At 28.4% G+C, this 15,464-nt stretch overlaps 1 protein-coding gene across 1 annotated transcript; it reads left to right on the forward strand.

Annotated features, from left to right (window-relative positions):
- Window positions 1-10,303: 10,303 nt before the first annotated feature.
- Window positions 10,304-15,161, forward strand: LOC101508803 (ABC transporter B family member 25). The gene is made up of 17 exons (XM_004508601.3): window positions 10,304-10,456; window positions 10,841-10,912; window positions 10,992-11,027; window positions 11,132-11,206; window positions 11,342-11,466; window positions 11,594-11,693; window positions 11,858-12,029; window positions 12,127-12,245; window positions 12,341-12,451; window positions 12,541-12,685; window positions 12,862-12,994; window positions 13,242-13,317; window positions 13,500-13,565; window positions 13,746-13,853; window positions 14,083-14,190; window positions 14,280-14,477; window positions 14,593-15,161. Exons 1-17 carry the CDS (start codon window positions 10,406-10,408, stop codon window positions 14,794-14,796), a joined length of 1,899 nt encoding a protein of 632 aa, XP_004508658.1. The 5' UTR covers window positions 10,304-10,405; the 3' UTR covers window positions 14,797-15,161.
- The last annotated feature ends 303 nt before the right edge of the window (window positions 15,162-15,464 follow it).

Consider the following 15,464-nt stretch of genomic DNA (forward strand, 5'->3'; position numbering starts at 1 on the left):
ATGACCACATGGCAAACTAAAGCATCAATTATCTTGGGGACTAGACCAACATTCAAAATAGAATATTAACTAAATTTTTTATTAACTTGTTATCTTAATTACTCGCTCTATTTCATTTTATAATGAGTATCATTTAAAAAAAAAAACAGTATTTCAAAATAAGTATAATCATCAACATTTAGTGTAACTTTTTTTAATTATTATATTAATATGATGATAAAAAATTAATTAATAATTAGTAAAGATAATTTAATAAAATAATTATTCTTTTTTCTAAACATCACATTTTTTAATATATGTATAAAAACAACTTTATTTTAAAACCGAAGGAGTAGTACCTAAAAAAGTTGAAAGTAGTAACTATTTGTCTTGTTGACAAAATATCCATTAGATCTATAACTATGCACAGTTTCACGCCTCAAATGAAACTAAGCCAAGTAGCCAACTATAACGCCTCAAATGAAACTTACATTTAGGCTTGAATAAGAAATATCGAGTTACGAAGTTATATCCTCTGTCGTTAGCATCAACTTCAAGAGAATATCTATATACTAGATGAGTCTAGTAGACATCTATCACTATATTTAATCTTTAAATTAATTTAGTTTTTGAAATATAAATTACTTTTTTATTATTTAAAATGTATAATAACTAAATATTATCTATTAAAGTGTTTGTAAAATAAATTTTTTTATTATTCATAATAGTAAATATTAAATATTTTTTACAATAAAATATAAAAAATTAGTTAATATTTATAAATAATTAAATGATTTATTATGAAATTATTTTTTTTAAAACACAAAAATCAATAAATAATTATTTAATTCATAAAAATAATCGTTAGTTTATTAATTTTAAAAAATGAATGTACTAAAATCCTTCAATTTACAAATATATCCTAAAAATTTCTTAAATTTAATAGTTGTACACCTTCAGCCATGAGTGTTCCCTTCAACAAGGGCGTTAATCTTTTTTACGTGTTTTGACAAACATGAAGAGCACATGTTGCCATCCAGAGGTTTGTTCTTTTTTTTTTATTTGACGAATAAAATTTTAGTAATTTAAAGTTAATTCATGAATTAAATAAATTTAAATTAAAAATTATTCAATTAAAATTTAAATTCATGGTATCTTAAATAACTCATCTTTAATTAAAATTCATTAATTATTTGATTGTATTGCATTGAAGAGTAAAAAATTAAAATTAAAAAAATTATTTTTTAATGATGAAAAAGGAAGGGAAACAAAGAGAAAAGCTGAAGTTAAAGCAAAAAGAGGAAAACATGGAGCACAAAACCAAGAGTCATACTAAACAAATGTAAGATAAGCTCTAAATTAGTTGTTGTATTGTTTTGCTCTCGGGGAAAGTTTTATGTATTTTCTCGATACATAACTTTTTGATTTAGAAGTACCCACACTAAACTCTTCTTAAGCAGCATTATCCCTTTTTGAGATAGTCACTTTATCATCAATCTTATCCCAACCTTTCAAAATCCTTTTCATATGCAATATTTGCAACATGTGAGCTAGAGACCTCATACTGTAGTTTGTAAAATTTTAAATCTTTATACAAATTGGCATTTGAAGAGCATATTTGTCACAAAGCATCTAAGAGCATTAATCTTATATACAAATTGGCATTTGGTGATTGGAAAATAAAAATACACTACTTTAAATATAAACACAAATATACTGTAGTTTTTTTTTTACTTTAATAATCTAATTATATATTTTGAATTTGTTTAGTTTTTAAGTTATGTATTTTCTAAAAATTATTAATCAAAATAGACTATTTTTTATCCCTATCAATGAAAATTTCTAAATCCACCACTTATTAGTTGAAATATATTTACAGTGTAAAACTTTTATATCTATAGTGCCTGAAAAAACTCTATTTAGAGTGAAGTTATTGCCATTTTCATTTGTTCAAAAGTGATAATCCATCGTCCGTATTCTATAATATTTAACTCGAATGATAATACGTATTATTAAATTGAATATTTTTCAATAAACAGACTGAGCAATAATAAAATAATGACAAGTGAACTCATATAAGTTTAAGGAAATACCTTAAAAAAAAAGTGTATGAGTGTGCAATGAAACCAACGGTTTGTTGCGGTAAAAGCATAAGATGGTGAGTGGTGCATTAGTTTAACCAAAAAGCAAATGAAAGGAAGGCATCTCAAAACTGTCACCGCAGATGTTATGACATGTCTACTTCTTAGTGTCAGCTTCCAATAAATTAATTACACTGCCACAGACAAAACAACTGTGCAGACAAAACACTAATTTTGTGCTAAAATGATACTTCCTCGTATTTGATATTTTATTTTATTTTATTTTTTTATACGAAATTTAAAATACAATAAATATTTATAAATAATTTTGATTTATTCTCTTCAATGACACTAACCTATTATGTTAGATGTTTGATTTGTAATAATACTTGTCACTTTATATCATCAATAAATCATTAATTATTTTTTTGTATTAATATATATTTATTTATTGATCTCCACTCATTTAACTATTGCGGTCACTCACTATTATTAGTAAGCCTTTTTTGTTGATGTATTTAGTACGGCTATTTTTTAGTGTAAAAAATGTTTAGAACTCATTTTGGTACTCATTTTTATTATTATTATTATTATTGTTATTATTACTATTATTATTATTATTATTATTATTATTATTATTATTATTATTACACTGTAAGTATTTATTTTCCCGTACTGTGTGATAGTTGAGAAGACAGCTCCACTTTTATCTGATAGTGACACAATGAGCCCTGCTTCAGCTGGCTGCGTCCCCTTTTTTTTCGTCCATGTCATTGTAATTTTGATTTAATAATATTTTTTTTAATATATTAATATCTAATTATAAAGTTTGCTAGTAAGTGACAAATTTATCTCGACCAAAATTTGTTTCTATAAGGGACAAAATTGACCGAACGAAACAACTTCAAATTTGTATTTAGCGATTGAATCATTTTTAAAGACTATTCAATTTGTACCTACCTACAATTTTGAGAATCGGTGAAAAAGAATGGCTATGCGTTTTATGAGTTTGAGTGGTACTAATGAAAGAGATAAATGTGTCTACGTTCATACTTGATTGTCCTTACATGTCATGTGAGCTCAATGCTCAATTGAATTAATGCCACACTTCAAATATACTTATCTTGTTTTCGATTTATATATGGCTATGGAAAATGGTGGCAATTAATAAGGAAGAGGTGGTTGCAAAATATTTAATAAGGAAGAGGTTAATTCAAATAAACCATTTTACCCTCTCAATGATTTAATAATACTATATGGTATGGAAATGTAATAAATCAATATCACCACGTGCATAGTTCTTTGTTCAGATAATTATGATCTGATCATGTTGCCAAGGCAATAGGTTTTCGCTAAAAGGATGTTCTATTTATGCCCAAGCAATTCATCTATAATAAATTCTTTATTTCGCACATGAACAAATAGTTAATATCTATAAATGTTCTAAGTAGGGATAGTAAAATGAGTTGCACTTGGGTTGTTATCTGTTTAGTTGTAATTTTTTTTTTTTTGTCGGGAGAGTTGAAATGTTCAACTCGTCACTATTAATTTGTCAATTTTGCGTAACCCACTCAAAAATCAGGGTCGTGACGGGGTACATTATGATTTTTTTTATTTAAGATATTAATAAAAGATAAAAGTAAATTAAATAATATTAATAATAGAAAAAATTAATTACATTAAGATTATAAATATTTATATAGTCAATTAGAAAAATAAATAATTATTGTAAAATAACTAATTAATTATTGTAACTAACTAACTAAGATATCTAACATCCCATCAAGCTATAATGTGTTTATTACATTTGAAGTTTAGAAAAATATCAAGAAAAAAATATGGAAAAATATATTGATTACAAATAATATAAAATGTCAAAATAAATTGACATAAGAATTTTTGAATGTCATAAAAAAAATTGGATATCGAAAATACATCAACTGAAAGATTTTTTACCGGCAGAAATAAACGACTATATAAGAATTTTTTTTGAAGATATATTCTTCTTTAGAAATAAAAACAAGAAACATTCTAATGCAATCTTGGTTCTTACCTTTTTTGTTTGTTGAAGTAAATGTTGAATCAAATCTACACCTCCATGTAAGATTTTTTTTTGCCTTTTTTTTTTCTTCTTTCTTTTGAACAATTTTTCATGCGGAATGTCCGGGTAAATTAGCTTAGACTTCTAATTGAGATTCCAATTGTGAAATTTTTTTTTCTAGAAACAATAACAATCTTGTTTTTTTATTTTTAAGTATTGAATCTACAGTCTACACTTTCATGCAAGATCTTTTAATTATATTTTTTTAATGTCAATTTAGTTAAAAATAAATAATTTGGTCAAAAAAAAATTGTTGATTTTTTTGAAAAATCTTCAATAAATGCACTTGATTTCATTTTTGTCTTAGCTAATGAAAGTTGTTGATGTTGAAACAAAGTTGTTCAATAAATTGTTGATTTTTTTTATTTATTATCATCATGATGACTATGAGATAATTCTAACTTAAAATTTGAGAATAAAAGAGAAAAAAATGAAGAAATGACTAGTTTTGAATGGAGAAACCAAAATAAACAAATTGTTTAAGAATCAAATAAAAAAATAAAGAAATTAGTTAAGTTTCTATGAAGAAAAAATTCCAATCAAGTTTTGAAAAAGAAAATAGTGAATAATTAGCTATCTGATATCATATTTAGGTTCTTAATTTAAATAATTGATAAGAGATAAATAAACGTAAATTGAACAATATTGATAATAGATAGTATTAATTACATCAAGGGTAACATGCACTTATATAGTCAATTAGATAAACAATAAAATAGTGTAAAATAACTAACAAGTTAGTGTAATTAACTACCATTTGTCAGATTACAATTACTTACCAATTCACAAAATATTAGAAGACTTTGTTAAGGTTTTGTGATTTTAACCTCGTGTTTCTAATAATAATAATTTGTAAATTGGTAGGCACATTAACATTGTTATTTTAGTTTCTTTGATGGCTTATTCTACATTTTTGAAAGATGAATCATGAATATTTTAATAATATTTTTTAAATTTTTGCTTTAATCAATGGTTTTATGTTTTGGTTTCTTAGAATGGTCTTTAATTTAATTTTATTTACATAGTTTTTTTTAATTTATTAATTAATAAATTTATTTTTAAAATTTTGACTGGATGGTCCGCTAGCCCTCATTAAAAAGAAGCGGATTAAAAATTTCACCCTTTAATATTAGTTAATCCGTTTCATCCCTTTTTAGATTGGGCAAGGCGGGTTGGCCCATTTTACAATTCCTATTTCAAAACCACACAAAATAAAGTCATTTTAATCTCTCATTAAAATATGTCAATTAAAAATGCTTAAAGTGCACGAATGACTAATTTCATGTCAATGCCGATTTTTTAAACGGTGGAATGATATTTATAAATTAATTTGTATTTTTAATAAATGTTATGTTAAATTATAATTTTGTTCTTCCAAGTTATTTTTAAATTTTACTTTAATCTTTTTAATTTTTTTTTCGTTTTATTTTGGTTCGTTGGTTAGATTTCTTATTGATCATCATACTTATATTGTTTTGGTTTGTTATTTCTTTTCTTACATTGAATATTGATGAGTCTCACTGTCTTTTTGCGGCATTCTCAAAACTTCTTCTATGAATCGTGGATTTTTTTTTACATAAAAAATCACCAAAATTTTAAATAAAAAAAACCCAAAATAATTAAATTAAAAAGATATTCTAAACACAAGATGTGCCAACCTTTCTAACTAAAAGGGAGCTCTAAATCAACATAAAAGACACCTAAGTGTTGGAACATACTATATAATGTAAATATTGTCATTTTTCACGTTGACCAAATTGATGCTAATCAAATAATGTTCAACACTTGATTATTTTCCTTTTCTTACCTCCCAAAGTTGCTAAATTGAACTGCGTGATTCAAAGCAAGATTCAGAAGAACACATTAAATATTCCACCATTTCAGAAAGCACCCGAGGTTACATTGGTCATAGCCTCATAGGGCAATCGAAGCACAAATGAAGTGCGTCTTCATCTATTCCGCATCTCCTCCAACCCACCTCACACGCAACACAAAAACTTGAGTTCGCATCTAGAGAACCTCGCTTCAATTAGTTATCCTTCATGGATAAACAATTGAGAAGGAACTGCCTCGAAAAAATAGACACATTTAAAGGTATCATTTTACTTTAAATAACTTCATACGATAGATGTGTTTCACCTTCAACATTTGACACTAATATATAGTACACCTCTTAAACAACATATTAATTGTTGTGACATTTGGATCAAATCTAAAAATGGTCTAAAATCATCAAGTAATCATGAAAAATGAATTGAATATAATCAAATTATTTGAATAACAATAAGGTGGAATGATCATATTTGACATAGATTTAAATGTTGAATTTTATTCTTAAGCCCTAATTCAACGAACAAACACCGATATTGTTAGATTTGATGTTTTGTTCTGGATTCGAATTCAGAACCTCATTATTATGTGAATTAATTATTGATAAAATTTACCATTTATTTGAAAAAAGAAGTAAGAATATTCAACACATTTTTAAAAGAAATAAAAATCACATTCGTTTGTTAGATTTAAAAATGGGTGTAATAAATTTTTTTGCTCTCGGTCTCAATATTATTCCAGATTCTCCATAAACACCATCCCAATTCCCAAAGGCAACTCTCATTTGATTTAAATCAAGAGTTATGTAGGTGTTTGGAGATTACAATAATTGAATGGTGCATATAGCATTTACACCGTTAATTTTTTGGTCAATATATGTGGATTAAAAGGTACAAGGCCCAAATACCAAACGGAACATACAACTTATTCCATGGGCTCACACATTGACATAGGTCTCTTTGAAAGTTAGATTCCTTTTCTGAGTCGATTGCCATTCTAATATCTCGCCAAAAATATGAATGATAGATTAGTACCTGGTAAAAGTTTTCACTTTTTATCTTCAATATAAAAATGACCAAATAGTTACTTTTATATTTTGTCCTAAATCCGTGTATACTCTTTAATTTACACAACAATTATATATACATTTAGATATTAGATATTTGTTTATGTATTACAATTGTTGGTTGCATTGTGTTTTGGAATTTTAGTTTGTTTTGATGTTGTAATAGTTGATTCAATTGTCTTTTGGATTATTATATCATAATCTTTTTTGTATTTTGAATTTGTAGTTGTCGGTACAATTGTGTTTTGATTTGGTGGTATTATAATATTTTAAATTTTGAAGTTATAATTATAGGTAAATTTATTTTTTGAATTTGATAGTTCAAATATTTGTTGTCTCATGAAAGTGAAGTGATTTGAAGAAACGAGTTGTATACTTGGAATTGTTGCTACAGATTGAAAGTTTGGTTATGTATTCCAAATATATAAGTCACAATTTAGTCTCCCATAAAATATGAAAGTACCAATCTATTTAATCGTTTAGAGTTTCATGATCAAAGAATAGAGTGAAAATTAAAATAGAGTGAGCAATATTCAAAATTTACTAATTATTTTTTTTTTTTCAAAAAATTGAGGATCAAATTGTCCCTATATTTTTTACGATGACCTAAATATTCCTTGATTATTGTTTACGTTACACATGAAATATTACAAGTCCACTGTCACATAATCCAATCATAATTCAAAACTACTAAAAAATCAATTTGGAAAAAATTGACAAAAGACTAATATGTCTTGGTTTATTTTTGTAAGGACTAACATTGATATTCTTTTTTGATTTTTGTCAAAGATTAATGTGTTTTTTGTGATAGACCAAAATAGATCTTCACCTTTCTTTTCTCACTTCTACCAACACGATGGAAGTACACATTAGAAGGGAAAAAACTTTATCTTTTAGAGTGTGATTGGTTAGAGGTAAATGAATGCGAGGGGAAGAGATATTTAAGATAATGGGAGAGAGAGGAAAAATCATATTTTTGTTTAGTTCACTTTTTTAGGAGGAGATGGAAGAAAAACTTTATTAAAAGTGATTTTTGATCTCTTCCATTTTAGAATATTTGGAACGGAAGATAAAAAAGAGACTAAACATAATTAAAATTTTTTTTAAAATTCTTCACCTCCCTTTAAACTATACACAAAGTCATTAAAAATTTATCTTGTCTATTAAAATTTATTTCTTCCTCTTCTATATGTTAAACCAAAAAAACCCTTAAAATGTATATTTCAGAATCAAAACATGATTTTTGTGTATTTGCTCATGGAGCTCTTTTCTCTAAATTGTCGTAAGAGTAAACAAAATGGATTTTTAAGAATCTACTTGCTTCTCCAACTAATTATTCTCTATATACCACGTTTTTATTAAATTTCACTTTTACTCGAATATTTATGAAAATATATTAATTAATATTTTTCAAAAATAAAAAATATTGAATTCATTTGCAGTTTTTTTAGAAAATTCGAAACATAATTTAATTTATTTATAAAATTTAGCCACAACAAATGATTGCACTGTGGTACGTGGCTAAAACACTTTTTAATGGTGGTTAAACATTTTAAAAAAGATACAAAATTCAATTTTTTTTAAAATATAGATTTCAATAATTCTAAATTTTTTTATATTAAAAAATTCGATATTTTGGATTCTTATTAAAAAAAAGAAAATGTATAATAAAAAAAAATACTTAAAGGACTTTGTAGAATTTCACGTGGTTTGTACTTTTTGGGGATATAAGGACCAGATAGAGGAGTCCCAAGAAGATTTTTTTATTTTTTTTTATTTTCATGTGATCTCAAAGTATTTTCTAATTCTACGGAGGTCTGGGTCAGAATCGACATGAATTTAGTTTTTTAGTTGCAATAGAAAAAAAAATATTAAAAACATGATTGATTTTAAGAATGACAATTATATTTGAGTAATTGCAAAAAAAATTTATAATTAATAAAATAAAAATTTGCATAATAGATGTTAATATAGGAATGGATTATTAACTATAAAATTGAACAGATATGAATGCAAGTAAGAATTCTATTATACTCATCCGTTTTACTTTCGTAGTTATATAAATATATATATATATATATATATATATATATTATATTTTAAATTTTATATTATGAGAAGTGTAATATTTATCTCTCAATAAAATATGTTCACTTATATGAATTGTCTTATATTGATAGAATATGTAAAAAAATTGATAGGAAGAATGCATGTAGTAAAATGCCCTTAATATAGAACTCCAAACCCAAAATACAGCAAAAGAACTCACCAGAGAAAGAGGGCAAAAATAAATGAATTTGCTGCCTCGCCTTTGTGGGATATGACTATGAGGATGGCTTCTAGGTTAAATCCCTCGCCATGCACCACTTTTAACTGCCATATGGAATGTCATTTTTGTTCAAAAGATATTCATTTTCTTCAAAATATACTTATTTGGTTTAAGCAAAAGTAAGTTAAAACCTACCACTCATCAAGGAAATTGAAAGCAAATAATTTCAATTTCCATGTGACGAACAACTTACTGAATATTGTTTGTTTTTTTTTGAATAAAAGAAAAAAATGAAACTTTTTATCATATTATTTTTATTGACAATTGATATTTTTTCACCATCATAATTATAGATTAAATATAATAATTTAGTAACAATATATATGATGTCAACTATAGGGTTTGCAACGCATTTATTAAAAATAAAAATTTGAATATACAAACTCTAATACAATTACAATACTTTAATTATATATTTAAAATTACCTCAACGAAAAATAGATATAATATTGTTTAATGATGTAGCACCACGGGGAATATAAATGCGTGGAGCATTGGGGACCACATTCACGGACTGAACTAAGTTAAACTGGAAGTGCAAAAGCAGGATATACCATTCATTTGATTCCTTAAATTTATAACGACGTAGTTGCTGACGTCTCCTTAAAATCTTTCACAAAACTAGACATGACTCAAAACGAAAAGAAACAAAATATTAAAGTTTTTTTTTTACTAAAAAATATTAAAATTATAACTCTTGGAGTCGTTGGTCCTTGTCTCCTTGTACAAGTCTATGTGTGTATTTCCAATTTCATTCTTTTTTTTTTGTTGACAAATTCATTCATTGATTATTTTATACAGCGTATAATGTATTACAATATATGTCATTTTCAAAATAATAATTTTATCAAATTCTTGTCATCAAAATAATAATTTTATGACGAAAAAATAATAATAATTTTGAAAGACTTTACCTCTTTGTATAAAAAATAAAAGTAAAAAAGACTTGACCTCCACGAGGTAGTAGTACATTATTAAGTGGAAAGGGTGGTTTTATTTGGGTAGAGTAGTTGAGAGAAATGAACGGCTTAAGAGGCGAAAGAGCACCTCTCTTGGAGGCTGAGCGCAGTGTAAGTCAATTTATCCTTCTCTTCGTTATTATTCACAAATTAAATTAAATTAAATTAAATTAAATTAAACCATCCTCGTTAATTTTATCATTGCTATTATCCCGTTTGTTTTCAAACTTTTATTTATGGGGAGTTTTACGGTGCACTGGTAATTAAAAATCGTCTGAAATTTTATGCTTCTATGCTTGTACTTCACTTTTATTGTTTAAAAGCGGTTACATGTGCCAAGTCACTATTATTCTCTGAATCTTAATTCATGATTATTGGTTATTCAATTATTATGTACAATACAGAAACTGTGAAAAATACTTTGTACATGTTTCTCACCTGCATTTATCGATGTACAATTGTAGTATTCTATAATTTCTTTTCCATATATTATAGGGAAGGGGAAAGAGACAAGATGATGCCACGGTAGATCAAGTCTCCGACCTTGAACATGGCGATGCAGTGCCGGTAATATTGGATTACTTCTTCTCAAAATTTTATTATTACTATTATGAACAATTGATAACTTTGTGCATTAAGCTTTCAGGCTGCAAATGTGGGATTCTTTAGAGTGTTTTCACTTGTAAGTGGTCACTGGCTAAATATTACTTTAGATTTATTGCTGCCATATTTTTATTAAGATTGTTAAAAGTTGCTTCTTTTTTCTGTTATGAAAATTAATCACAGGCAAAACCTGAGGCTGGAAAGTTGGTGATTGCTACCGTAGCTCTGTTAATTGCTGCCACATCAAGTATCTTAGTTGTATGCATCATTTACTCTCTCGTTCACACAAATATACACACACTTAAAGTTTTGTCGACACAATGTATATTATGTGGATTTTGTAGAGGTGCTTAAAGGCGCTTTCTGATGAATATGGAAATGTTTCTGCTGCAGCAAAAATTTGGTGGGAAGATAATTGACATTGTATCGGGAGATATCAGAACTCCTGAGGAGAAAGATGCAGCATTAGATGCTGTCAAAAGCACTATACTACAAATCTTTCTGATTGTTGTCCTTGGGTATGTATGATCCTTGTTTGATCAGTTTCCAACCAAGGGTGTAGTTTTATGAATCTTATGATTTCTGATATGTGACGTGAGTTTCCTTGGTTCTTAAATAGTTCCCTGAGTTTTCTGATTTTTACAGGTCAGTTTGCTCAGCACTTCGAGCATGGCTTTTTTATTCTGCCAGTGAAAGGGTTGTTGCACGCCTGAGGAAGAATTTGTTCGGTCACCTTGTAAACCAGGTAAAACAATATTGTCATAATGACCTCTAGCGCTGTTTTTCTTCAATTGTGTTACTTTTGGTAACTTGGAGAGTAATTTGTTTTCAATTTTGCAGCTTTTTAATTAGTTATCCTTTGCTCAAATTAAATACTTGTTTATTGATTTATGGATGATGAGGTTTCAGGAGATAGCCTTCTTTGATGTTACTCGAACCGGGGAACTTTTAAGTAGGCTATCTGAAGATACACAAATCATTAAGAATGCTGCAACTACCAACCTCTCCGAGGCCTTGAGAAATTTGTCAACTGCATTTATCGGTCTCAGCTTCATGTTTGCAACATCATGGAAGTTAACATGTGAGTAATATGGTCTCAGCTTCATGTTTGCAACATCCGTTTTTTTCATCCAAGATTTATCGTAACTTGTGCTCTATCTCTTGACAACATCATATAGTGTTGGCTTTGGCTGTTGTACCTGTTATTTCCGTTGCTGTTCGTAAATTTGGTCGTTTCCTGCGTGAACTTTCTCATAAAACTCAAGCTGCAGCAGCAGTAGCTTCTTCGATTGCCGAGGTATGCCTCTCCCATTAAACAGATTATAACAGTTTCAATTCTTTTTCACGGGAGAAGATATGCTAACCAATTTTAATTTTGTCTGTGTTGCTTAGGAATCCTTTGGTGCAATAAGAACGGTTAGATCTTTTGCTCAGGAAGATTATGAAATAGAACGCTACTCTGAGAAAGTTAACGAGACTCTAAATCTTGGACTCAAACAAGCTGTGAGTTAGTCATTTATATTTTGATCCATGAGCTTGTGTTTAGATTTATTGCCTTCACAACCTTTAATCTTATCTACTTTGTGATGCAGAAAGTTGTTGGACTCTTTTCTGGAGGTCTTAATGCTGCATCTACACTTTCAGTTATTGTAGTTGTTATATATGGAGCTAATTTGACAATCAAGGGTGCCATGACCTCGGGTGATCTTACATCTTTCATTCTTTATAGTCTCTCAGGTATGTTCCTCTTTCTATGTTTTTCCTTTTTCATGTAAAAGAATCCTTATTCACAATTGAAAGTATGTTAAGATGCTAGTTGCTTTCCTTTTTGATTCATTTCAATGGAGATTTGATCTGTTGTATTCGAATTGCGAGTTATGTACTAATGTTGGCTGAATTACTTTGCCTTGTAGTTGGATCTTCTATATCTGGTTTGTCGGGATTGTATACCGTAGTTATGAAAGCCGCAGGTGCTAGCAGAAGAGTATTTCAACTTATGGATCGTGTCTCATCCATGCCTAAGTCGGGAGAAAAATGTCCTCTGGGGTCAGTTATATAAGTTCCTTAAATATGTTTTAACTGTTAGCTTAGTGTTAAAGAGAAGTGAAAGTTTATAAATACAAGAAGAAATCCTAACATAGGGTGGCGTACAAAGTGCTAAGCATCTATTTCACTCTTCATTTTATATTGTGAATTTCAGAATCGTTGCATAAATTAAATATACCCCTGTTCAGCTGAAAATGTTTTCTATACAAGATAGTTAGATAGGTGATTAAAATGTCTATTATTGTAGTGATCAAGATGGGGAAGTGGAACTAGATGATGTATGGTTTTCATATCCATCACGTCCTAATCATATGGTGCTCAAGGTAGCTGTTTCCTTTTAGTTTTATGTTCTTCAGTTCTGGCTATACAACTTAAGTAGCGAATAATTGACAAAAATACATCATGCAGTCCTTTAAGTTATTTAATTGTATCAGATTAGTCTTTTAAGTTTTTTTTTCTCTCAATTAAGTAATTAAAACAAAGTATAATTCTCTGTTCATTTTAGGGTATTACAATGAAACTGCAACCTGGCTCAAAGGTTGCTCTTGTTGGTCCAAGCGGTGGCGGAAAGGTTAGTCCATATCTTCTTGTGATCATCTTCTCTTTTTCCTTTCTTCCTGTGTTTGTTTTGACAGCACATCATTCCACAAGGTTCTTATTTAACATGCTTGGATAGAAGCATAAGAAAGAAAGTTACAGTGAAGTGAAAGCAAAAGACATCATGCCCATAACTTGTTTCTTGTTTGTGCAGACTACAATTGCAAACTTAATTGAAAGATTTTATGACCCAACCAAGGGAAAGATTATGGTGAATGGGGTTCCTCTGGTAGAAATATCACACAAACATTTACACAGAAAGGTATTTTCTTTGTTTTTTTATAAAATATTTGGTACTTAAAAAAGTTTTCTTTCTATTTACCGTCAAGCACTGTAAACACGGATTAATAATTCGGCACAAAAGTATCTGTTTCGCCATGTAACCATGGTTTAATAAGACATGCCTACAATATCAAAAGAAATTGAACCCTCCAAAATTTAATTTCTTTTGTGGTTTTGACAATTAAAACAGTTTGCTTCTGTATTTGCAGATCAGTATAGTGAGTCAAGAGCCTACACTCTTCAATTGTTCCATAGAGGAGAACATAGCTTATGGATTTGATGGCAAAATTGACGCCGCCGATATTGAAAATGCATCTGTAATATTTAATGCCTTCTTTTCTTTCATTAATGAGACACCTCTCTTCCATCTTTCATTTGCTCATAATTGGCATGTAATTGAATGCAGAAAATGGCCAACGCTCATGAGTTTATATCGAAATTCCCCGAAAAATACAAGACCTTTGTTGGAGAGCGAGGAATAAGGCTTTCAGGAGGACAGAAGCAGAGAATAGCAATTGCTAGAGCCTTGCTTATGGACCCAAAAGTTCTCCTACTGGATGAAGCCACAAGTGCCTTAGATGCCGAAAGCGAATACTTAGTACAGGCAAGTTAACACATTAGTTTCTCTGAGTTTATTTTTCCAGCTACATGAACATGTAAAATTTTCTTATCATTGTGTTTTGCTTAAGAAGCTAAAAGATGTTATGGACATGGTGCAGGATGCTATGGATTCTATCATGAAGGGAAGGACAGTTCTAGTCATTGCTCATAGGTTATCAACTGTTAAAACTGCTAATACTGTTGCAGTTGTTTCTGATGGCCAAATAGTCGAGAGTGGTACTCACGACGAGCTTCTCGACAAGAATGGCGTCTATACTGCATTAGTCAGGAGACAACTACAAACAACAAAAACTGAAATCTAATCTATGCATACTAAACTATGAATAACCGTTGCCACGATATTTGTGAGAATACTCTAGACCGTAGAGTGGAGGGGCGCACATGATGCTTTGGGACGCAGATTCCTTGGAAGGTCCTCATCTGTCGCGGTTGCTATTTTCAGCATTATGTTTATCAAGAAATTGTAGGTACTACTCATGAATTATCCCCTAATTCTGAAGTCAAAATATTGGTCCTTATATTGAGCATCATGTTTGTCGGCATTGGTTTGAGTTTGCTTGGCATAATTTAACTGAAGTTAGCTTTTCATGCTTGTCTATCACTAAACCCATAACATATATGTATACTAATATAAAGAATCAATGAGTTCTTTTTTGTTCCTTTTCAATTTTATCTTTTATTGAAATTATTTTATTTTCTTTTTTTGAGACAAAATTTTATCCTTCTTTATAATAAAATTTATTGAATTTTTTAAAATATATATACCTGTATATAAAATGATACAAATTTTTTGTATAACCTTTCATCTTTCAATTTTATCATTCATTCAAACTATTTTATTTATAATTAACTTAATTGCAGTTTAGGTCCTTATATTTTTATCAAATTTTAAAATCAAACCCTCTATTTTATAATTTAACCGTTTTAGTTCATTTCTCATATTTTATAACTAAAAAATGACGAATTGACA

Source organism: Cicer arietinum, chromosome 7 (genome assembly GCF_000331145.2).
Source record: "Cicer arietinum cultivar CDC Frontier isolate Library 1 chromosome 7, Cicar.CDCFrontier_v2.0, whole genome shotgun sequence".
Classification (NCBI taxonomy): Eukaryota; Viridiplantae; Streptophyta; class Magnoliopsida; order Fabales; family Fabaceae; genus Cicer; species Cicer arietinum.